The sequence below is a fragment of the Puccinia triticina genome, chromosome 9A, assembly GCF_026914185.1.
Source record: "Puccinia triticina chromosome 9A, complete sequence".
Lineage (NCBI taxonomy): Eukaryota > Fungi > Basidiomycota > Pucciniomycetes > Pucciniales > Pucciniaceae > Puccinia > Puccinia triticina.
Window position 1 is genome coordinate 170542 of NC_070566.1, and position 25488 is coordinate 196029.

Genomic DNA, 25488 nt, shown 5'->3' on the forward strand with positions numbered 1-25488 from the left:
CCACAGGGACAACAAACCAAGGAGATGAGGAAACAAAAGAAAAAGGAGGCCAACACTCGATACCGGGCAAACAAGCGAGCCAGAGACCTAGCAGCAGCAAAGTCACAAAATGTGGCAGGATTGGGTAGCGGAGTATCTGTTTCTGAGGACGATAGGCACCTGGCGGCTGCGGAGGTGGATTCGGCGCGAAATTTGGGGGCTGGGGATCCAGGGTCAGTCGCTGGCATTGGAACAATTTTGGACAAATCATCAAGTGAAACATTGGAGGAACAGGCGATAGGGTTGCAAGTGGGACAGGGGGGGAAGTTGGATGACAATAGAACAATGGCGAAGTAGTTGATATCACATTTCCATTGGTGAACCGGGGGTATCGGAGGAGTTATCTTCTTCTTCTTGTAATTCATCATCAAGAGTAGTTGCATGTTCTTGTACTAAGCTGTTGTTAATTTCACCCGGTAAAGTGCCCCACATGAAATGTAGTTTGAAGCGAGACAATTCACCCTTCTCCGCAATCTCAGACTTGAGCTTATTTAATCCAACAACAAGTGTATCTTCACAATCGGGAATAGTGTAGTCGGTCGAGCCAGGGAACTGATCAAGAATATCATAGTTCCGCGCCATCTGAAGGAACATTTCGAGCGACCTTGCTTGGATGTGGTTTTTGTGCGATTGGTAAATGACCTTATAGCCTCCTTTGGTCTTTAAGCTGTGGAATGCTGAGCGGAGCTGAAATCACATTTGGCAAAAACAATTCAACATACTTTGACATGATGAGTGGGACAGAGGTCAACAACTTACTATCGGCATGTTCAAAGAGAACATCTCTTGCAACCGGGTGACTTGCGTACCAATCCCACTTCGGTTATATAAAAACTTCAGCAAATAGTTCTGCAACTCAAGATAATAATCTTTGGCTACAAAGTGATCGGGCCGGCCAGTAGGGGAGAACAGCATACTGTGAAGTATGTATTTTCGGAGTGCGGGTGGCAACACCTCAGTGAGGAGGAGAACCATGCGAGGCAAATAGGATCGATAGTTTACGAGGCCAGGAAGGGCTTGCGACATAACAGACCATATCTTCCACATATTCATGAGTCGTCCAATGTCACCCGCCTTCATGGCTCGGTTGGCCTCAACAACAGTCCCAAAGTCGTGCAACCTTTGCATCAGAGAATGTAATTTGGGCAAATCTTCTTTAGAGACGGATCAATGAGCCGCTGGTGAGAAAAATCGATCGTAGCATTCTTCTACTACCATGTTCCATTGATTAGATCGGATTTTTGGTAGCTCATCGGGGACTGGATCGCGTTCGGTCTTCATTATGACCCTGAAACAAGTAGAAAAATTCAGTGCCTCCGACTGGACGGTCTCAATGCAATTAGATTAAACATACCGAAGACAGTAAACAATAGAAGCCTCATGTACCTTCTCAATGTTTTTCATCATTGAGTTGAAGTCTTTCTTAGGTATAGCCTTCTCAGATGGTACGCCAAGGGCATGTAAATAATGCCAGGCTCCTAAGTCATTCGTCTTGCTGGGATCGCCAAAATGCATCTCAAAAATCGTTTGAGATATATTCCACAATGTGTGAGACGAGCCAAGTTGCATGCAGAGGTTGAGCAAGCTGTGATCCGCATGAGAGCTAGGTGTCCTTAGGGCCCAAAGAGAGTTGAGATTCTGACATGTACCGAGGTCGCCATCCATCAGTTGTAGTTGCGAGCAGAAATCTTCAGGAGAGAGACCAGTTTGTCCTATTATGCTATCGATAACCTGACCAATTCCTTCCGCTGAATTGTCAGATGCGTCCATGAGCTTGAGCATCTGGATTCAAGGCGCAGAGCAATCAATCAGATCGATTGGTGGGGGATTTAAGGGAATCGAGGATTTCTTGTTGGAGGGTTCAGCAATATAACGGATCATTACACGAGCTATCTGGCTTTTCAACACGGCTTCGAAGTGCAGGTCGTCCTGGTGAGTTGGCAGAAACATTCGCGGGACAATCTCCAATTTCGGAATTTTACTGAGAGCTTTGTAGTACGAGGCAAGAGTAAGTTCGGAATGATCAAGTGACTGGAGCAGCGCAGGGTTGGGATGGAGGATATAGCCCCATGTACCGTGAAACATCATAGATCGATGGCCGACAGAGTTAGTATGAATATGCTCCTCCATATCAAGATTGTCAATACAAATCCCTGGTCGTAGTGGCCTTCCTTCCTCAATAGCCATAGCATTTCTAAGGTCACGCGCCGCCGTGTCTGACAGCCGTCTCAGAGCCCTCAAAGCTTTTTGTTGGGAGGAAGTCAACCCGATGAGGTGCAAGTAGTCGTTAATCCTTTCCGAGACGCCACCCGCTATGAAGCGTACACTGTTAAATAGCTGTAAGCCATTAACTCGACAATTCCTTCCAAAAGCAACCATGGAGCAGATGGTTGAGGCCATCTGCGTATTCACAAAAAAAGTCATGTATTTAGCCATCTTCTAAGGATTCCATTTATTTCCTGAAAGGGAAAGCATACCTTTTCCTTCCGAATACGAACGCTAGAGGTACCTTCGTAGCCCACTTCCTCCGAGTGCAGTATGTTCTCCTCTTCGGAATCGGGATTAATGTTTTCAGGTTCTTCAGCTTGGTCTGGGATCTCTTTGGCAGGCTCATCCGCATTGGGATCCAATGTGGCCAGAAGGATGTTGAACAGAAAGGGCATGTGGTCCCTAGTGAGTGACTGTTCGCGACTTTGGGCTGCATCTTCTCCAAAGAAAGTGGGTTCAATGGTGCGCGTGCTATGGAATGAACCATTCGGAAAATTACCCCTTGGTGGTTGTTGGACATTCAGGATTTCAATTGCCTATTTCACAAAGTCAATCAATCAAAAATTAGCATCTGCTTTCAATACCAAGTAGGATTGATGATTTTAATCAGTTACTCACTTCGTGTTGAATCCACTGCCTCCATTGAGCTGCTCCATATTGAGTCCGGGTGCATTCATCCTTAATTGCGTTAAGCATCTCCTGGGTAGAAGCCCAACCGGTTGCGGTGCCCCAAAAACGTCGGCGAAAAGCAAGCGCAGGATCCTCTTCAGTGAGGAATGACACGAGGAACTGCTTTGGAGTCATGTTCATTTTTTGAAGGTTGCCACAGATGAAAAGAACTCTTTCTGCTTCGGTGAGGCGAGGAGCCGCGTTAGCACGTTGGGTGTCTAGTAAAATTGCGGGGTCATCAGCTGCCGTTTCAAAGTTCATATTTGGTGATGGATGAAGACTGAAGTGGTGCGATTGATCTTATTGTTAAGAAAAGATAAGGTAATCTTAGAATGTTTATTTGGTCCTAGTGCCTGAGACAGAGATGGCACAGCAGCTTATGTATATATTGTCAAGGTGCCTGCAAGGGAAGAGGGAATCAAATCATACACCAGTGAATCGTTAGAAGGGGAAACTTGCATTAGACAATGCACAGGACAAGAATCTACGGTGTTCTGTGAAGTAATAGAAAGTCACAATGTTTCTTGGATCACTTCACTTGCAGCTCGCTGAAGCCGAGCCGAGAAAATCACAACGTTTCTGGGATTCCTTCACTTGCAACCCGCTGAAGCAGAGCTGTCTGAGGACTAGAATCTACGATGTTTGCTGTGAAGTACTTAATAGAAAATGACCACACTTCTTCGATTCCTTCACTTGTAACTCGCTGAAGCAGAGCTGGCTGAGTTCTGTCATGTATTGTTGTAGATACATAGTCATACACAGAGAAAAAATCTAGAATGATAATATGTATTTGTTTTTTATGTATATAACACCAGATACATCCGTTGGGATATCCGGGCTTGAAGAAGTCGGATTGTTTACAGTGGCATTTTATTGACATAATGATTTATTCGAAGGGATGAAGTTATTTGGGAATTTTAAGCTGGATTAAATGTGCTTGGAATCTTGCGCTTCTAATGGTGCCGGCGGCGGGATGTATTTTGAAGTGCTAGTGATGAATTGAGGGGGTGAGATCACCTCCCAGCCATTTGGCTGGTAGCTCTCCCCCTCGTAAGCTGACTTTGGATGCAAGTCCCTCCCTTCGGGAGGCGGGCCCTTTGGGCCCCCCCGAGCGTAGGTGTGAGGGACTTGTGTTAAGTTCAATGCTAACTAAGCCTCTACCACGGGTGGCCCTCGAAAAACACCGCTCAATGTTTGGTATTGTCTGAAAAACCCACTCATTGTGATTTCCTATCCCTTCTCTCTTTCCTCCTACTCCCTTCATCTTCCTTTCTCCTTTCCTATCCCAATTCCTTTCCCTTTATCTCTCTTTTCTCTCTTCTTCCTCACTTCTTCTTTTCTGTTTTTTTTTTTTTTTTTTTTTTTCCTCTCTTTCTTTCTTACATCTTTTGTGTTCTTTTCTGTTCCATGGTATCAGCAAGGGGGGGTGTTGAGATAGTCATATTTATATTTCTTTCTCATGTTTCTTTCTTCTCTGTCTCTATGCTTCACACATGTCACAGCTCCACATTTCATGTCACACTTCTCATTGTATACCTGAGGTAGCGGGCGTGGAAGGATTCCCTTTCCCCATCCTTCCACAACTCACTTGCCCGGCATCGTGCCCGCTGCTCTCAGGTACAATCATATGTCTTTTCATTTCATTCCTTCTCTCTGTGTTGTTTTCTCTTGTTTCTTTTGTTCTTTAGTGTGCAATGATACTCACTCGCCCGGCATCGTGCCCGCTGCTCTCAGTCCTTGTCTTGCTCAACAACAACAAGGGCTCTCTGACCTGTGAAGATCACATTTAAGAATTCAGGAGCTCCCTGATTTAGCTGCGGTTCCTTCAATAGCTCCACATTTGCCAAAGTTTATTGGACCTGGGAGCAGCCATTGGCAAAAGATCTTGAGAATTTCCATGACATGAGGGATGAGTGAGGAAACATGGCACTCACTCTGGCCTTGACAACAACAAATAGCATTCCAAGTTGCGTGGACATTTGGAACAGCCCAGTGTGGGATCTTCATGTCAATGGCATCGGCAAACAACTTGCCTTGAAACCCATAGGCCATATTGCGGTTGGTTGTTTGATTGATGTTGCTGTCAGATTTGTTGACCACACGCTGCATTTTGGTGTCAACAAGGATCTGACTTTCTTTCAGCCAGGTGAGTTGGGCGGAAGTGAAGGTAGCATTGTTCGGCATTGTGCGGGTTTCTGTGGGTGGCTATGATGATGCTTCTTGACGGTTGATGTAACCCAAGTGCGGTGAGGCTGTGACTGAGGTGTTAGGCAGATGAAAGACAAACCTGCCCAGGGGCAAAAGAGGTAAAATATGAACAGGAGCATTCCTGGGGTCCACCCCTCTTTGGCTTTCAGTGGCGTATCTGGTCCAATCTTGGTAATCTGATGTTGGAGCCGACCGAGGATTGAACTACGGCTTTGCTGGCGGTTAGAATTGGGTGCGGAACGTTTCAAGAAGGATGAACTGTGCTTGTCTTCTTGGCCAACGAGAACAAGTGCAGTCTTTGGAATGCATGTCAATCTCTGGTTCATTCGGTACACCGTTGTAAGACTCAAAAAGTGTTCCTGAGAACCTTTTGCTGAATGGAGAAGGGGATGATGGAGGTGCAAACTCTGCCCTTCTATGCTATCAGTCAACAGGACCCACCAAGCTATGCTTGGCAAGTTTTATTCAAGTGATAGGGTAGGTTGGCTCAAAATGAGTTGTTTGATTGACAAGGTATAGAGCTGATGATTTATATAAGAGTTGGTTATGATTGGTAAAGGTGAATATTGGGGTGACTGTGATTGGTGAGTGATGAACTGAGGAGCTGACAAATGGGGAGGGGAGAGCTCCTTATATAGACAGAAGTGGAGCCCCAGAGGGCTTGTGGGTTAGGGTTTCAGCTGATCTGGACAACAGTGTGAGGGATTTTAGCTGGTGAGAGTAGATACAAATGATGTCATAATGTGTCAGGGGTACATAAATGATGTCATAAGCATGCAGTAGGGCTGCATGAAGGCTGCGTAAAGTGAAAGTAGGCTGCATTAGTTGACAGGTGGATGCAGGGGGTGCATAAATGAAGTCTGAACTGCAGGATCAGTGCGGGATGACATCATAATATGGAAATAGAAGAGTACTTGATACTATGTGATGACTATAGTCTGATGGGGAGATGTATACTTGTATCCTGTGATGTGTATAAGCATAATAATGTGATCCTTGACTTGAGGCTTGTGACAGGCTGGTGACTGGGTATGCTGAACGTGTGATGGGTGTCCATTGTCCAAGGGCGTGTAGGTTCCAATCCAGAGGGGCTCCAGTGACGCTTCCAGTGGTGACTAGGGGTAAAATTGGCCGTAGAATCCATTTCTGGGGTCCATTTGATGGTATCTTGAGGCCTAGTATGAGTAAATATATGTATGAGAAAACACTTTTGATTTTTCACTTTTCCATCTACCACACCGTAATTAAAGCCGAGCTGCACTGCTTGAGGGAAAGATGTGACACAGATTGTATATATGACGATGGCAGCGTGTACAGCCAATCCAACTCCTCTCAAGTACTTTCAAGAAGTCCACTGTTTTAGATTGAGTCGTGCGTCCTCCAGGGGCAGTGAATAGGGGGCTTCAAAATTGCCCCAGGAAGCGTTCCAGGTCCAAACTCCAGGAAGAATGAAACACAGCCAAAAAAAAATTCCTGGCGGTTCTACATTGAGACCCCCAGAAAGAGGACCTTCGTGCATTCGAACCCAGGAGAACAACACCTGGAAAGCATCATCAGGTTTAAAACGTTTTGTCCCATGCCTTTGGGGGCCCGGAAGGCCCATCTCCTCCCCCACGCAACCACAAGTTCATCTCACCTCATTGTACTGTCTGGTCCTTTTTTCATCAGTTTCAAACCTCAAATTCATCACCCGTAAATGCCGTCAAGACCTCGCGGAATCCCCTGGGACGCCGACGGTGTTAATGATTGGCCAGACAGCATCACCATCCTCCTCGACTGGCTTGCCATGAATGACAACTATGCTCAGTGGCGCACAACACATGTAAGGACACAACTCGGTGCTGAAATACTTGCCGTGATGAATCATCATGGCATCAATCACCGCACTGCCCAAGGTAGCACTTAATTTTTGGCTTATGTTGCGCATTTGCTGACATTTGTTTGTTGCAGGCATTTCCATGAAGATAGTGCAACTTGAAAATAGCTACAAGCATGTTTGTAACTATCTCAGGTGTTCTGGCTCTGTGGAAATGGTGGCAAATGATTTTGATGACCTCCCCAACACGGTTCAAAGTCATGAGTTGCGTCCAAGCAAATAACACCCTGTTTATCATCATTGCAGCTTACCGACTTGGACCAGGATATGTGCGCTTGCTTTGCAGATACTGGGACCGACTCCATCCCATCATGGGAACTCATCCAGCTCGAGAGGATGACATGTTCTAAAATAAAATCAAAAAACCTTTATATTTCATTGAATCATACAAATCAATGCAATTTGTGGTTTTCCGTACAGGAGCCGGATTGGAAAATAAAAATCATCCAATTTCCAGAGAGATCGAAGCTGTAGGAGCACAGATTGTGCTCCTAAGGTATAAATTTGTCGCTTGAAGTTTTGTGTTGTGCCCTTTGGAATTAACCTGAATAAAACCAATAACAAATCTTTTTGGGTTATAAAACCTGTATGGCTGTTGAAGTGCGGATAGTTGAGATACACGGCATTGAGTCCCTTGCCCTCAGCCTCAAAAAACCAAAATGGTTTGCACATCTCATAGGAAGCTTTTGATTTTGACCCTTGAGAACTCAATCAACGACCAATTAACAGCCATGGCACTTGATTTTCTCTTAGCTGATAGTGATGAACATAACTCTGGCTCCGAAATTGATACCAATGATGAGGACAATAAGCACGAAGATGAAGATATTGCGATGGCAGAACTAGAAGCAAAGGCCAAAGCACTCGTGACCATTCAAGGCAAGCACTATCTAGGACGTCGTCAACGTATTGAAAAGGGACCAGATGCACATTATTTTCTTTTGCATCGGATGCAAGAAAGTAGATTTAAGCAGTTTTTTTGCATGTCACGATCTTTGTTCATCAAGCTATGCAAAAAAATTGAAAGCAACCCAGTGTTCCATAACAATTCAAACCACCCTCAGCGTCCGGTCATTGAACAACTGATGGTCACGCTCAACCGGTTGGGATGCTTCGGAAACGGTGTTGCTGTTGGAATCATTGCAACTTATTATCGGATCGGCGACGGAACCGTAGAACTCTACACAAATTGGTGCATCATGGCCATACTATCCTTACAATCCCAACTAATTGCCTGGCCCAACAATGAAGCACGCAAAAATACTCAAGAATCCTTCAAGGAAGTTGGCTTTGATGGGTGTGTTGGCCTGATTGATGGCACACTAGTTGTGCTGTCTACCTGTCCAGAGAAGGATGGTCCTGATTACTACAACCGCAAGGGTTTTTACGGCATTGTCACCCTCCTGGTTTGCGATGAAAACAAAAACATAATCTACGTCTATACCGGATGGCCCGGATGTTCTCACGATCAAAAACTTATGTCCAACTGCGCTCTCACCACAAGTCCAGCGGATTTTTTCTTGGAAGGGGAGTACCTTTTGGCCGACTCAGCCTTTGTACCAACAGCAAATACTGTACCCGCCTTCAGACGCAAGAAAAACAAACCGCTAACGGACACGCAGCATGATTTCAATTGTCACCTCTCAGGTGTTAGGGTTGGGATTGAAAATTGTATTGGATTATTAAAGAATCGATTTCAAAGCCTGAAAGGCTTGCGCTTACGGATCTCCAGCAAAAAGGATATGGTTCGTGCTACAGCTTGGATCATGGTTTGTACTCATTGTTCTACATTGAGTTGTCAGTCAGATTGGACTAACTATTTGTTTACAGTCCTGCGCAATTCTGCATAACTTTCTAAATCAAGGTGCAGATTATGATTTCGAGGATTTTGAACCAGAAACCGATGATCCTGATGAAGAATATGGAAACAGAAATGCTGCGGAAAAGGGTACTGTTGCAGGGAAACAAAGGCGACAGGAGGTTCTAAGACTGGCACGGGAATTTTGAGAGGACAATGGATGGTATTAATCCTTAAGAACTGCTAGAAGTTTAGCTTTGTATCTATCAAAATTATAACTGATCATTCTTGATTGTCGGGAAACATTGCAAGGCCAAATTCTCTACTTTCATCAAGAGTTTGTTGCACAATGGGATGCGAGATTGGTAGGTTTAAATCCTGCGCAATCAGGCCAAGCGCAGCTTCTGGGAGCAAGACCTTCCGCAAGAAATATTCGGGGGAAAGTGGATGTGTGATCTGTGTGGTCAAGTCCAAATTCAAGGAGATAAATTCTTTGTATAGTGTTTGGTATATGATATCCAATCCCTGGGGCCCATAGCTTCAATCATATAGTTCAGTAATATGGCTTATAAATCAGCACTGCACACTGGATGGGTGACTTACTATCCAGGCTGCTTGATTTGGAAGGTATCAATGTCATAAAACACACTCTGAGATTTCCTAGACCCGAGAGTTTTCCATACGGTCAATGCCTGATCTAGAAAGTCTGATGGAACTTGCTGTCGTGCTACAGACCACAGGTGAACACTGATGGTTTTCAAGCGGCTGTAACAAGATTATCAGCAGGAGATAATGATCACTTTGCTATCTGAACACGGATTCAACTCACATCTGAAGATTAGAGAAATCAATTTCCGCGGGCCAGCCTCTTTCCAGGCCTGTTGGGATAACAGTAATCTCATCCTGATGGCGGCGGCAGTAATTGGCTACAACGGAAAACTAAAGAGAAAAAACTTTTGAGATAACTGCTGCAATATCATGTAGATGACAACACTCACAGGTAGATGCAATGCATTTGGGTTTATAAGCGAATACCTTTTGCAGACATCTCGACGGCCCTTGAGATAGTTTCCTAAGTCCAGTAGCATTTTTGATGGGTTCTTTGGTAATACTTTGTTGCAAAAGGTACAGAGATCATCTGTGATATTTTAATCATTAGAAAAAGGTGCAATCGAACTGGAAAACCAGCATTGGGAGAACAAACCTGGGTTAGGTGCATGTAGCTCCTTCTCCAACTCCGCAAGATCGTTATCAAGAGCTAGTGTATGCAATTTTCCATGAGTTCGAGGTCGGAAAGCTGGGTGAATTGTTGATTCATCATCTTGCGCCTTGATTGAAATTCCATGCGTCATGAGTTCATCATGGATTTCTTTCCTGAGGTTCAACATAGGTCCTTTTGAGACGTCAGCCAGTGGGGCACTTAATGCTGGGAGATCAGAACGCAAGGGTTCAACAAGGCTAGGTGCTTGTTGATCACCAATTGGAGTATCATCATAACCTTTGCGATTGGAGGATGTCGACAGGATTGGTGTAGAATCCACGGAGTTGCTTGTCTCTGTCGGCGGGATCAATCCAGATTGAACGAGTTCCTTCTTGTTTTTCTTCTTTGATTTCTTTTGGTGTTTTTTTGGCGAAACGGACTCTTCAAACTTGAAATTGTAGCGGATTAAGTCAAGCAACAATGTTGGCATTGTGGCGATGGACTGTATGGATCTTGTGGATTCAGCTAGGATTTTGCCGTACTCAACTCCGAGTGGACTTGGTAGCTAACACAAGATCCTGTACACGTTTCAGCATGTACAGCTTCTTGGAATAATTTCTTTGAGACACTGTGACATATAGACTAATTTAGAGTACCAATAAAAACACAATCGGCATTCTGAGGCGCTCACAAAGATACACTCTCCAGAATCTCAAGTGGTGGGAAAATATGAAATTCATCACGTTCTAATTGATGGGGTGGACATGGAGGATTGTCAATCAAACAAAATTGTGTAGGAACTAACCAAAAGGGATATTTAGAGAAGCAAGCAAAAAACAATTATATCTAGTTTGAATCATTGCTCGAGTTGTTAGACATATCATCGCTTGAACCATCAGAACTGTTGTCCAAACCTTCGTCGGAGTCATTCTTTCCAGCATTTGCATTGTCTGAGTGTTTTTTCTTGCTACTGCCTTCATCTTGTTTGAATTGCTCTTTCATGAACTTTGCAATTTCTTTCTTGGAGTGGCCCATGTCGCTTAGCTCCTTCATGATGGCGATGCGCTCACAGACCTCATCCAGCTCTGTTCGTCGTGCCTTCATCTGAGCCTCCATTTCAAGAACACGGACCCTCCTCTTTTTGATCTCAAGCATCTCCCTGTTACGTGAATCTTCCAACTTAACGCATTTCTTTTCCGTCGCACTTTTATCTTCATCGCGTTTTTTGCGCGCTTCATAACAATCACGCCAGTAGATGTTTGATTTGGCAAGTACTTTCTCCAAGCCAAGGGGGTCAAGTTCTAGATCCAAGGCAAGTCAGCATTAAGGATAAAGCTAATCAAAGCCAAAGTAAGTGAAATGATACTAACTTTTGCCACCTGCCTTCTTTTTGGTCCCGCCGCGGCGGCCAGTAGTAGTTGGACCAGGCGAAGATGTTCGGCCCGTGTCAGGATCGTCTTGCTCGTCGTCGTCAGTTGGATTATCATTTGGCTCGGAGCTGACACAAGCATTTTTCTTGGAAGAAGCTTGTAAGGCCTCGGAATCACGGATCTCAGGCGAGGGCAAGCCATCCCGAAGAAGATTAGGTACAAGCATTTGATGAGATGCAATGGTGTGCAAGGGGGTCGCAACAGTTCGTGTACCCATGATCAAACTAAGTTCATCCCAGTACTTGCAAATTTTTGTCAAAGCAACTGACGGTCGTTCAATAGTCAGTTGCAGCGGAGGAGAACCATGAAATGAATTGTAAATATTTACTTTGAAGGGTAGTTGTTCCGTTGGCTATGTCATCCTCCTGGAGGCCAGAGCCCTTATTGCGGAGGAAGTCGCTAGCTTTTGAATACAAGTTTTGAAGCTCCTGCATCTTAGTCTGCACACCCTTGTTGTCTCGGTGGGTGATACCAGCATCGGCCATCAATCCTAAGATTTCGTTCGCTAAAGCAGACTTTGTTGACCCGGTCTTGTTATTGCCGCGCCAACGTTCATAATTCCCCTCGACCGCGAGCCAGTCAAGGAGGATGCGAATGCTGCAGTCTCCACTGTTTTCGCCGTCCTTGTCCCACGCTACCGGGGCCTTCTTCTTCTTGGCTTGGCTGGTGGTGTTGTCTGACTGAGTTTGTCGCTTCTTGGGTGGCATGGCGGGTGGTGTATGTGGTTAGAGTTGGCGTCAGGTAGCGGCAAAGACGGTGTCAGTTGGTGAGCCGGGTGTTTGATGGGTGTCGAAAAAAAATCCGGGGGACCGGGGTTTGAGAAAAAGGTCCGATTGGTCTCTTATTTGGTTAAATTTTTCCTGATTTCCTGCGGTCCTGGAGGTCCTGGAAGGGGATAGGGAGAAGGAGATCAGGTCCGCAGGAAGCGTTCCAGGTTGGTCATTTTTCCTGGAAACTCTGACCTGGAACGCTTCCTGGATCAATATTGAAACCCCCTAATGTACATCCCCAGTTGGCAGGCCGCGCCCTCCCTGCTTCCTTGTCCAGATTACTCTGACTCAGACACAACTTTCTCCGCCAGCAAAACGTACAACAGAACATGGTCCAACGGCCACTTCATGTCTGTCACTGTGAATCCTATGGTTGCAATCTGCAGCAACATGAAGAAGAAGGCAGAGGCGTGGTTGCAGGGAGAGTGTTGTCTAAGCGTACTTTTCAAAAGCATCAGGGGAAGATAGACGTTGAAAGGTCACGACACAAGGCAACTGAATCTGAAACCATTCCACAACCGTCAACCAGTAATGCTGTCAGTGGAATTGATGATACTTACTTCTTAAACATAAATGCTGCTGACGATTTCCAGTCTCAGCAGAGTCTTGCAATGGCGGACCCGTTGGGCTCGTCAGAAATTGCGCGCACCCCTACAACGCAGGTCTTTCTGGAAGAATCATTTTGCAAGCAGGTGATGACTCAGTTGGTGTTGTCGATGTTTTCAAACAAACTCAGTAAAGCTGGTGCCGTGGATTTCCTCAAGGCTGCGTGGGCAAATGTTCACCTTCTTGGGAAGATCTGGAGCATGAAGAATTCCACCAACATAGACCCAATCCCCATAGTGGAGCAGATCCCGCAGACTCCAGAGGCGGTCTTCCATTGCCCCGGCTTGAATCCAAACTTGACAATGCAGGTTTGTTGCAAGAAATGTTTTGCGCTTTACTCGATTGACAATTACAACCGTGACAGTCGTCGCCGATGCGCCCAGCCTTTCCTCTCGGCTCGCCAAGGCTACTGCAAGTGGGCTAAATCCCAGAACATTAGTCCAACATGCAATGAACCACTCTTCAAGTTCAACAAGAATCGGAAAGCGGTTCCAGTTCAAACATTTACCTATGTGTCTCTCAAGTCTTGGTTAAAAAACCGTCTCCTGGAACGTCCATTTGAAAATTTGCTAGATTCAAGCCTCACTGCTAACGATTGGAATGATGACCGAGATATGGAGGATGTTTGGCACGGGAGTGTTTGGTGTGAATTCCCGAATTCTGACGACGGTTTGGGAGTGTATACACAATGTTTGGGGAATCTGGTCTTCAGCCTGTATCTTGACTGGTTCAGCCCCAAAGGAAGCTCAAATCTTGGAAAGCACACATCTGTAGGGGCAATCACGCTTGTTTGTCTCAATCTGCCGCCAACAAATCGATATAAGCCAGAAAACATTTTTCTATTTGGCATCATTCCGGGTCCAAAGGAACCAAGGCTAGAGGAGATAAATCATGTATTGCGGCCCTTGGTTGACGAGCTGAAAGAGTTGTGGAGGGGAGTGTCCTTTGACTCCACAAGTATGCACCCAACAGGCAGGAAGATCCAAGTAGCTATTTTTCCGCTCATTGGGGACTTACCAGCGTTGCGCAAGACTGCGGGATTTGGGAGTCACGCTGCCACTTTGTTCTGTTCCTTCTGCCTCCTCAGCAAGGATTGCGTAGAAGAGAAAAATCCGCTGAAATTTCCGCGTCGGACGGATGAATTACATCTGCAACGTGCATCTGAGTGGCTCCAACTCACCAATTTCACCGAGCGAAAGAAGTTCTTGAAAGCACACGGCGTACAATGGAGCATTCTCAATGAGCTTCCGTATTGGCGACCGGTTCAACACTGCTCAATTGAAGTGATGCACGCCCTGATCCTGGGTGACCTTAAAGACCACAGCATGCGTTTCTTGGATCTGGCCTCAGCGGGAGCCCTTCTCAAGAAGACGCAGGAGCAGGACAAGCAGTGGCAGAATGCCCAATCATATGGCGAGCCTCCCTTCGCAGATCATACCCACCGTGTCCGCAATCCAAGGATGAAACGTAAGCGGGCAGACCCCGTTGATGACACTTCGGCTGCCGACCGACCTAAGAAAAGAACCCGCCAAAGAGCCAGCCTGGGTGCGCCTTCCCGCAGTGCTATTGCTGAAACTCAATCCAATCCAGAAGCTTCATTGACTTCAACACATTCATATGCGCTGCGTATAAGGAAGAAGAACCTATACAACTCATACGCTGCGGACAAGGAAGCTGAGACTGAAGATGATTGCCGAAGCAATTACACTATTCAAGGTGCCCAAGAGAGATCCAGCGCCCGACACTTCCGAGATGAAGATACAGAAGCTCCCGGTTTGTCCGCAGAGGAACTTGATGTTGTCTGACGAACCATTCTACACACGGTCTTGCCCTCTTGGATTGACAGATTGCCGCGCAATTTAGGAGCAGCCAACCATGGCTCCTTGAAGGCGGCTGAGTGGTTAATACTATACAAGGTGTACTATACCATTGCTCTGATTCCGCTGTGGGTCAAAGGACTCCGGGACGCTGCCACGGAAGAGAGCAGGAGGCAAATTTCATTACTGCTAGAATCAACCTCCACGCTCTCTCAAATCACGCACTTTTTGACTCTCCCAAAAATTAAGTTGAAGGATCTGAGTGAACTCAATGGTTTGATATTGAAGTACAGACAATGTTTGCAGAGGGGGTGGCCTGGAGAAACCAGCACACCAAACTTGCATCTCACACAACATTTCAGTGAAGTAATCCGTTGATTTGGTCCGCCTCAATCAACGGCAGCTTGGGCACAAGAAAGGGTCAACGGGATGTTACAAAGGCTACCCACAAACCACCACCTCGGTCAGTATCTGCTCTTTGCTCATCTGCGTGAGTTGACTTGGGAATAGGATGGTTGCTGATTGGTTGTTGACGTGACAGACCAAATACCCAAGGCTCTCATTACCAAATGGCACATCAACTCAAACCTTGCTTCTGCCCTTAATGACCCAACATTCCCCGTTTTGTCAGGGGGAGATGATTCAGATACAAAGGAGGAGGTCACTTTCACACTTGATCAGCCTTTGTTCCAGAAGTGGCAGCGGGCAGTGGTGGGAAACAGAACTTCCAGGGGCAGGTGGGGATTGGCTCAGTCGGATCTGCATTTGAACCCTGCAGTCAAACGCGTCCAAAGTGTACTACTCAACAGGAAATCCTTCACTTGCAAGCAGCAGCACCGTGGCAACTGCTTGGTTGAGTTTGTCCTAGGGAAGAGTCAACGCTTCGGAGAGACAGAGATTATTTTCCGGTCAAACCAAACACCAAACAAAACCTGGATGGTCATCAATCCGTTTGATGAGCTACGAAGAGATGAGGATCCTTACGGCAATTACCCGGACCTAAACTGTTGGTTGGTGAAGGCCAAACATGACAGCCCAGTGGTGATAGACAGCAAGCATGTCATTGGGCATGTTGCCATTATGCAACACGGAGCTGGGACCTTTGGACTGCCTGGTGAAACAATCAGTGCTGTTGGATTAGCTACTGCGGTCAGTTTGTTCAGCTACAACTCAGTCTGTTTTCGTGTGTTTGTTCTGAGGGGCACTCTTTGGTCACGCAATGCGGCAGGGTTGGGAGGGACTAGCGGAGAACTGATTTGAGGGATCTCTGAAAGGGTGTGTGCTGTGCCTCGGCCGCCGGCAAGCGTGGGGTGGGGAACAAAGGAGCAACACACATTAAACCAACTCTTGGGGTATACCCACATAATCTATTTCCAAGATCCCTTTATGTTTGAAGTCAGAGGCATCTCAGTCCGAATTGTGTTGGATTTGTAGATTTTTCATCTGTTGTGACTTGGTTGTCTTATCATTTCAACACCCTATCCCTAGAAACTAGCAGCAATTTTATCCAGCGTCACTCAATAGGAGGATTCTTTGCGCCCCATCCATAACCAGATATTGTACTCCCAAGCTCCCTCACGTTCCCTCTAGTGAGACCAGACGGTCATGAATAGCAAAAGGGGCCCCCCAGGTGTACCAGCGGTGGACACAGATGATAGTCCACCAATGAGAGATCCGGCAGATGGGTGGATTTCCTTGCTTGTTGATAAGCTCGTTCCCCAATTTCAGGCCAATGGATCACCCGGCGGCGGAGATGGGGCAATGAATACTGACAATCAAGGCAAGTGACACACGATGCGCACATTGAAAGAAGGATGGTATACTGACAGCCCTCCTGGCTCTGTAGGTGTCCCTCCGGCTGAACAAATGAGCCCTGAGATCCCCGACGAATCACACCTGGACCCAAAGTTTTTGGTCTCGCAGGCGAGACAAGCCAGACAACAAGCAGACCATGCGGACGGTCAGAGGCGATTGAACCAACGCGCCAAAGGGATTGCTGGCAGAGCACTACGACCAGTACTCTAGGAAGATACAAGGCTTTGTCAAATTCTTCCTTGGGAATCCGGAAAAGCCGCATGATTATCCCTCCACTCCGACTGAACGTGAGCTCCAGGACCTATACTGGATTGAGAAGAGAAGTGCCATCATCATCACTGAACTCGACCGGGTACGAGCAGCTCTTGCTGACAAGACGCCTGCCGAGATCGACTACTATGTGTCTATTGCTGAGAAAGAAATTCGCAAAAGTATGCCCCAACCACCGTTCACCCCAGCCGTTTCAAAGGGCCCTGGGAGATGCTGTAAGCCCGTCAACATCCAAAAAAAGGCTGATGTAGAGAGCACTCTGGCTTTGTCGGGAGTATCACGGGTCACCTTCCAGTGGGAAACTGTGGGAGATGACAGCTCTGCTTGGAACTTGACAATCACAGAGGTCCTGGCTTTGAAGGCGGTTGGATGGATTTGACGAACGACCCCGGTTACTGACGAGCAGGCTGGTCAAGCTCCCGCCATCATTCGCTGATGGCTCAAGACCAAATCCCGAGAGATACACGAATTTCAAAAGATGGACGTTGCAACTTACGACAAGATGAAGGAAGAGAAAGCCACAAAAGGGCAGTACCAACGATGGCGCAAAAGGGTAGGTTCCATCCTTGTTGATCATTGCACCAAGAGGTACTGCCAAATTACTCACCCGCGGTTGATTGACGTGGCAGATCAAGGACAACCAATGCAAAATAATCAACAAAACGCTTGACAAAAACATTCCATTGGCCAGCATTGTCAAACAAAAAGACTGCTCCTCTGACATTGAGGATGGTGGGAAAGGCACTGCCCCTGTTTCCATGATACCGGACTGGCGTAGCGACCATCTGACGAATGTCCTACACTGCCTCGACAAGATGTTCATTGCGCGCGCCAAGCATCCGAAGACCATTGCCGCCAACCAACTCATTTACACACGTTCCAGATGTGGCTTCAAACACACCAAGGGCATTGTTGGCGTTCCGCGTGGGTTGCCGCTTGATTGCTACAGCCAGGCTTATTGGAGTCAACTCAGCTCTTATGAGCAAGGTACCGTCTCAAAGGTCCCTGCCATAAATCTCAAAACTATTGCCGCAAACATGCAGAAACTCTGTCACCGTCACAACGGCAATCACGGATCTAGCAGTGCACCTTCAGCCACAAATTCCACAACCGGACGAAATTCAGGGCCGAGTGGGTCAAGCGGTCAAGGTGCTTCTTCCGCACCAGTACCAGGGGGGTCAATGGAAGTAGATCGTTGAGACACTCTTACCCAGTTGCCTTAAATATTGTGTGTGCTCAACAGTCACAGATGCGTGAAGATTCTGCCACTCCTCGACACCATGTATTTGTATTCAAAATTTGTGTCCCCCTTGTGTTCAAGACGGAAATGTTGTTAGCCTGTGAAATTCCATGGCCTGTGATACATGTGGATTGAGGACCTTAACAATACTCTGTTCCATTCAACCAGATCGCCATCTGGGACATCCGGTGGCAGTCATGATGACTCATAGACGATCCTCCCAAGAGGATTCCGCCTGCCAGCCCTCAAAAAGTGGGTGCAGATGGCGCTGTCACGGGCAAACCAAGGAGCTGTCTTCAGCGAGGACCATGATTGCTGATGTCCACCGTAACGTACGGCTGTATGTTTGGGTGGACATCAGGAAGCCCCGCAATCCGCGCCGCAGCCTACGCGGGGCCCATTGAGAAGGCCTCGCTGCGAGCCGATCCAGAAGCCCGACTCATGGCAGGCAAGAGTTGATGACTGGAAGGCAGTTGAGGACCGTCCCACACATGTCCTCATGACCACCATTGTACCCACTGTGTTGTGGCCTGAATCAGGTATGCACTGTTGTGCAATTGGGCTTGCACAGATTTAAAAACTGTGCGAGCACCAGATTTGTCCACCCTAACGTACGGCCGTACGTTAGGGTGGACAACAGCCTGCAGTGTTGTCACCAGAATCAACATCAATCCTCAGCTTGACTTCACCGCCCCAAGGTATCCCCCAAACGCCTCGTGGCGTGAGATCAATGTAGTGCAGATTCTTGCGCGGATTGGCCACCTCTCACTCGGCCTCACACTAGCGCTTCTGCGTGGTGTTTGAAATCATCAAGACTTTCACCATATCCAGGCGTGGCAACCCAAGGCAGGTGAGCCTAGATCCAAAATGCAACCCTGGGGGCCCTCATGTCCACCTTAACGTACAGCCGTACGTTGCGGTGGACATGCAGGCCCATGGGTTTAGCAATGACGGTCACGTCATTACATGAACTACAACCAGATAATCACTCTTCATGTGAATTTCTCCCCTCCGCAGCAGACAATCGAGTATGTACACTTCTACTGCCCATCACAACCAATAACATTAGCTGCTCGCCATCAGCATAGTTTTGAGCTCCCAGATTGCTGAAGCACAGAAATCTGGGAGTTTGGACGATTCCATCAGCCACACGTCAGCTTTCACATCTTGAAGTGCTCGCCTGAGCAGATTTGGTCATCTGCCAGTGGTCTACCTGAGCGCCAAATGAAGATAGAAGGATGCAACAACGGCGATGTTGAAACCGTGAATATGTACAAAGGCCATGTGAACACCCCCTCACAAAGGCCCTATATTTCTCCTGTCACATAAAAACCGACCGATTTCAGCTCTGGGTCGTTTGTCCCACCCTCCACCCCCAATTGAGAACATCTGATTTCCCAAATCCCCTCATCCCTCCCCTCCACCACTTTCTCGCTGAACCATGGAAACTGACAGTAATCCTCCCAGTTCGCCCAAACCTTATGACGAGTCATTGAAATCATTGGCTGGTACCCCACCTCCTAGTAAGAGCAACAAGCAGCCTTATAACAACCTTGAACGGAAGCTGACCCAAAAGTTCAGTTCAACAGGAACTCCAGCAGAACCTTTTGCAAGGGCCACTTCCCGCACCATTGTTTGCAGAGTTTGCCTTCCAGAAATCCTCCTCAGTGCCGCCGGCCTCCTTGCGTCCTACAGAAGCCGTCCTTCCTACTGAAATACAAGAAATCAGCGCAGAGGAGTTTGGACGTTTGATTGAAGCTGCCTACCAATCAGCGGGAGAGATCCTGGCTCTCAAACTTCCTCGTAGTTGCAAAGTTGTGGCCAAAGAGCTAGCGTTGTCGCTCACCAAGAGCAAACGAAGTAAGCATCTTCAGTGAACCCATCCAGAATCCACAGAATAACACGCTTCTTGCACAACTGACGCAGTAGCCATTCTGAGCAGAGTGGGAAGAATCCGGGGCTCTGCCAGACAAGGAGGACATCAAAATCTCTCCCTCATCCAACATTGTCGCTTCAACATCCAAGCAGGTCACACTACCCCGCAAAAGTTACAGACGCAAACGATCTGACAAAGGCAAAGGCCTTAAGCCCGTGGATCTCCTTGTCAAGTCAAAATCCAACACCAACATTGATGCAGATCAGAGCCAGCCTCCTGCCGCAGGAACAACTCTAGGCAGTATGGCGATTCAAGCGCCAAGTGACGCTTCACCTTCAACTGCTAACGCAGCAACAAGGCCACTGGCACACAACGCCACCACCACCGGACCAACGGAAGGCTGGGGTTCACCTCTTGTTGATCCGTCACCTGCACGCTGGCCCAACGTTGACGAGTCCGGTCCATCCGACATGGCGCCGCAGCCAAATTTGCCAGACAAAGAGCTTGCACTGCAACCACACGACTCCTCTAGTTCGAACCTTGCTCCGATACCTGAAGAAGACAAACCAGCCGGACCCAATCCCACCCCTCTCTTCACTCCGGATGATTCCGACGGCACTGCTCCTGGCACAGCTCCCAGTCAAGCAACATCGGGAACAGCTCACTCCAACCCCTCTGGGACACAGGAGGCTAATCACTGCCCAGGCCGTCTTTTGCTGACAATTATCAAATCAGACAATATACGACGGCAAGTGGTCAGCATCAACCAACATGTCGACGGAACCAAACCAAACTGGGAAAAATACCAGACAACTTGGAACTCTCTGTTGTCCCTTCTTTGCAACTGTGCAAGGGCCGCCAACAATGCACCTCCGGAGCCTCCAACATACAATTTCCAAAGAACATTGTGTTCCTATGCATCCTGGATGCAGACTGTCAGCTCCCACGGTGAGATGCCATTTCTCTCCATCTCCATCCATCCCTCCGGCAGTGTGAAAGCACTGAGACCAATTATCTTTCCCTTCAGCCAACCAATTCCTATCCTACTCTACCAACAAGCAATGGTATTGCCCCGATTCTCTCGATTTTCCGCTTCTTACCAGCTTTGCAAACAAGGAAAAAATGCTAGCACCGGGACAGTTCATCGACCCCATCAATAAGACCCAACATCCCGAGTCTACCATTGTTTGTTTCTTGTATCGGTTGTTTCACCCTCCTCAACATGCGCGCACCGAGTGGGTGAGGTTGGTTGCTGCCTCTGTAGAGCTAATGGCCAACAACATTTTCAAGCCAAGCCAAGTCAACTCCAGTTGTGAAACCAATCACATCACTCGCGGGGTTGAAGCTCTCTCTTATCTTGATGCCATCAAAAATTCGTCATCAAGCTTTGATCTGCCGCAAGAACGTCAGGACTCTTCCTCCCAACCCACTGAGCGTTTGCACTTGGTAGATGTTCTACACAAATTCTGCAAGATCATTCTTGATGTCTTGATGGCATATATAATCTTCCAAACACATTCTCTGAGCGACGCACCTTTAACTCAGGCCAAAAAGAAGAGAATCACCCGTGCCAATCAAATCCCCTCACCCACATCAACACACATCATCTCCAATGTTGAGAAAAACTCATCAGAATTGTCCAAGATTTCAGAAGATTCTGCTCAAAGTCTCCAACAATACCAACAAAAGCAAAACTTTCAGCTCCTTGTTTACTTTGTCCTCGGTGGGGTTCGCGGGCTTTTCATCACCTCGAGGGACCATCGAACCGCAGGAGTTTCAGGATGCATGTCTATGATCCAAGCAATGTCCATTATTAAACAGCACTCCACCACACCGCACGCTCCAGACAAGCCGATATGGAAGAACCTCTCAGCATACCTTGTTCGGATCTTCACCCCTGCCTTTCAGTCATCTGGGAGTATCTGCCCACTGGCCAGCATGCAAGTCCCAATCAAGATGGAGCTGGCTCACTCCATCACGAATGACTTTCTGAACCAGTGGAGGACCTGGAACCCAAGCTCCCCATTCCTTCTCCCGTACACATCTCGCGAAATTACACCACCATGAATGACTGTTATTTCCTTCCAAGTTGTTGTATATTCAAGTGCAAATCAAATTAAGATTTCTCAGTATTTTTCAAGTAGACTGTAGCTTTGGTGAACCAAACCCATGTGGTTCCTATGCACTCCATGCTACCTCGATGTTGCCCCACCTGGGACTCTAACTTGTTGATTGCCTCATGCACACTGGCCCAGGAGAATCAATCCACTATGTATTGTTCCTGTGGGTCAAACAGGACTGATTCCGTGTATCTGCCCTAGTAGTGGTGTTGTGAGGATGAAAAAATTCTGTGCAATGTCTCATCAAGAATGGGTACTAGTGATGTGGTAAAATTCCTGGCTTTCGGGGGCCGCTGAGACTAATCATTCACACAACCGGCATCTCAATACACGCAATAGGTTGGTAGAGAAGAAGCTACATCATTTAATTAAAAAAGAGACACAAAGGCACCGGCGGAATGATGAAATGTGGGGCTGTGAAGCGTTAGAAATTCTTCTGATGAGCTCTCTTGCGCGGCTTTTGTCTGATCTTTGCAGGTGCCTTCCAATCTTTGACTTGGAGATTAAAGCGGGTTTTTGGACTGTGCCTCAGGGTGTATCTGGTTCTCTCGAATTGTTGGAGTATGGACGCATGCTCAACCTGTAAGATACTCAAGTCAGAAACATCATGCAGAGCATGTAAAATCACTGCGGAGACTCAGCTTACACCCAAGGCAAGCATTGTACTGCCAGAACGTGACGCTTTGGCTGCCACACCTCCGAACCTCACGCCATCCCCACGTCGAAGCAACTGAAAACACTCCTGAGCTTGTCCATGGGTTGCTGAAAGCTTTATGTGACCAAGGTTAGACTTCATCACAAAATGTCAGTACTCGACAAAATCAACTCAGTACACATGTCGTTGACGGGGGACAGGAAGATACTGACTAAGTTCATTTCCTGATCCACAACTTCAATCCACCTCACGCAACCAACCGCGACATTCATGTGGACCTTAATGGCGTAGACTGTCCCAAACGCATGGGTATTCTTGAATTTGTGAGCAAGGGGAAAGTAGCCTCGGTGGACTTGCCAAGATGAGCGCTCTACAAGAATTACAGGGTGACTAGGATCAGGGTAAACAACAAGTTGGCCGGAAAAGAAGACTTGGGTGCACATGTCGTAGAGTATTTGAGGAATCGTTGACGCTGAAGACTTTAGGAAAACTTCGTACTCTTGGTAGGCCAACAATGGTTTATCTGGAGGGATCTGAAAGGAAGTGATACAAGTTATAATGTGGATTGCATCTCCTACTAGTTGGATGTTTCTTGGATTGGTATTAGAAAGATGAATGTTACCAGCAACCTCAATCATTTTTTCGAAATGAGCGGACACTAATTTCAGAATGGCTCTACCTCTCCTTGTCAAGCTTAAAAGGAAGCAGTTGAAAACAGATACCTAGAACGAGTTCCCCCACAAGACAACACAGACCCATGGGAGTTGTTGGTGCCAGTGGGGCCTTTGATTGTCCATGGGCATCAAAGGGAAATGCACTTTTGAGGGGGTCTGTATAACTCAGAACTGTGTTTGCTTTTATTGAATGTGGTTGGATAAGTGCAGGAGTCCAGTCGTCTCCACTTCCCTTTGAGTCAGGGTGTACCAATACTGTCCAAATACTTGCCTTCACCATGGATTTACCCACTATTGACCCGGATTTGTGCGGGATTTGGATTGCCGTGAATCTCTACTCTCCCCCTTGCCTTTCAAATTTCAACTCTTTGCTTGAACAAGTCGGACATCAGTTTTCAGCATGCAGGTGTAGTTTGGGCGAATGATGTCAGGTCTGGTTTGATGAGGCATGTCCACCTTAACGTACGGCCGTTCATTAGGGTGGACATCCCCAGATGTGACTTAATGTGCCTATCTCCTGTGTCTGGCTTCCTTTGTCATACATGTTCTGATGGAATGCCGCAAAATTTGTGAAGGCATTCATTTCTTCCATAATCTGCCAGGGAACTTCCAACGGGCAATTCAGTGCCGTTCATCACTATGTGCTCAGAACAGCACGGTTCTACACTGTCATCTTTTCATTCCCTTCCACCTTTAACCACATCAACAAATTGCCATCTTTCAACCTCTGAACTTGCACTCTACAAAAGGAACTTGTTTTCCTGGAGCACAAGATACCAAAAGTATGATGTCAGGTGGCAGAAAGGAAAATCTGCCGTGCAACACAAAGCCCAGGTTGACAGAAAACAAAGCCCAGGATGATGGCCTATGTGCTCATTTCCTGAGGGGCATATTGGATCAATAGCTGAGTGAGCATCCCCCTGCCTCCTGCACACCTCACATCCCTGTCGTGACTGTTTTCATCATTCTGAAGCGCCACAATTACAAAAAAGTTCAATCACCCTTTTTGGGACTTCTTTGACTGTTTATTAACTGAATAAGCAGAGTAGGGGTCCAGTAGCACGCTATGAAAATTTCTAGCTGGGACCACACACTGCCCCATGACATTCAGTAGACCATCATGGAACAGGAGTCTGCCATACCTTCAGCCGTGAATTAAATTCTCACCCCTGTAAAGTCCCCTATCCTAGGGGGCTTCACACAAAGGGCCAGAGGATTATGTAACCCCTGCGCAGACAGATACATGTGCTCGAACCCCATCTTCCCTAGTCCGGCAGATAATCTGTTCTCTCCCGGCTAGGTAAGCCTTCTTCTCATTTCCCTTCTCTTTCTCTCTCTGGTTGTACTTACGGAGAGAATCTGTTCTCTCCCGGCTAGCCCATCTGCAATTCAGCCCACCGTTTGGAACTAGAAAGTTCCTCAGGCTCCGGCCTCGTCCCCTCGCCCCCGCTTTCCACGTCGTTTCCAGTGAGGGTCCATCGGACCCTTACACTTTTTTTTTCTCATTCCAAACGCACTTCAAGCCATTTTTTTGCCAAGATCGATATTGGTCTCAGAATCCACTCGGGATTTCTCTCACTTTCGTCTCAAAATTTCGTGTTTAGAGTCCACTCAGGACTACAACCACCATCGTCGTCGACCCCAATTTCTACTCTCCATACGCCTTCAGAAGTCCAGTCGGGACTTATCTCGCTCTCAGAAGTCCAGTCGGGACCCTTTTTATCTCGTTCAGCTCGCTCTTGCCCTCAGTACGGACCTCGTTTCAGGAGCCCAATCGGGGCCTTCCATTTTGTCAGTTGCAATTTCGTGGGGCCCACTTACGACCCTCATCGTCGCCTCCCCTGCTGCATCGTCTTCAGAGTCCCCAACCGGACTATAAATCACACCCCCTTCCTCCTTCTCGCTCGCCTATTGAGGCTATCCTCCAACGTTGCTTGACCCTTGCTTCCCGCTCAAGGCAACCCATATCATCCTCTCATTGGTGATGACGACCCCAACAAAACAAACTTCTGTGCCAATACAATTGCCTCGGTCGCGCCAGGCATTATTTGCCCACTTGGCCATTGAATTTGTTGGTCCACTTCGGCCAATCAATGGTTTTGACATGATTCTCACCTGCATCTGCCGGCTTTCGGGGCTCACCCGCCTCATCCCTG

At 47.2% G+C, this 25488-nt stretch overlaps 1 protein-coding gene across 1 annotated transcript; it reads right to left on the reverse strand.

Moving 5' to 3' along the window:
• Positions 1–342: 342 nt before the first annotated feature.
• PtA15_9A20 (uncharacterized protein) lies at positions 343–3237 on the reverse strand (the record flags this gene model as incomplete). Its single annotated transcript, XM_053172395.1, has 2 exons — positions 343–726; positions 2926–3237. The coding sequence occupies 2 exons, from the start codon at positions 3235–3237 to the stop codon at positions 343–345; spliced, it is 696 nt and encodes a 231-aa protein (XP_053023451.1).
• Between the last annotated feature and the right edge of the window lie 22251 nt (positions 3238–25488).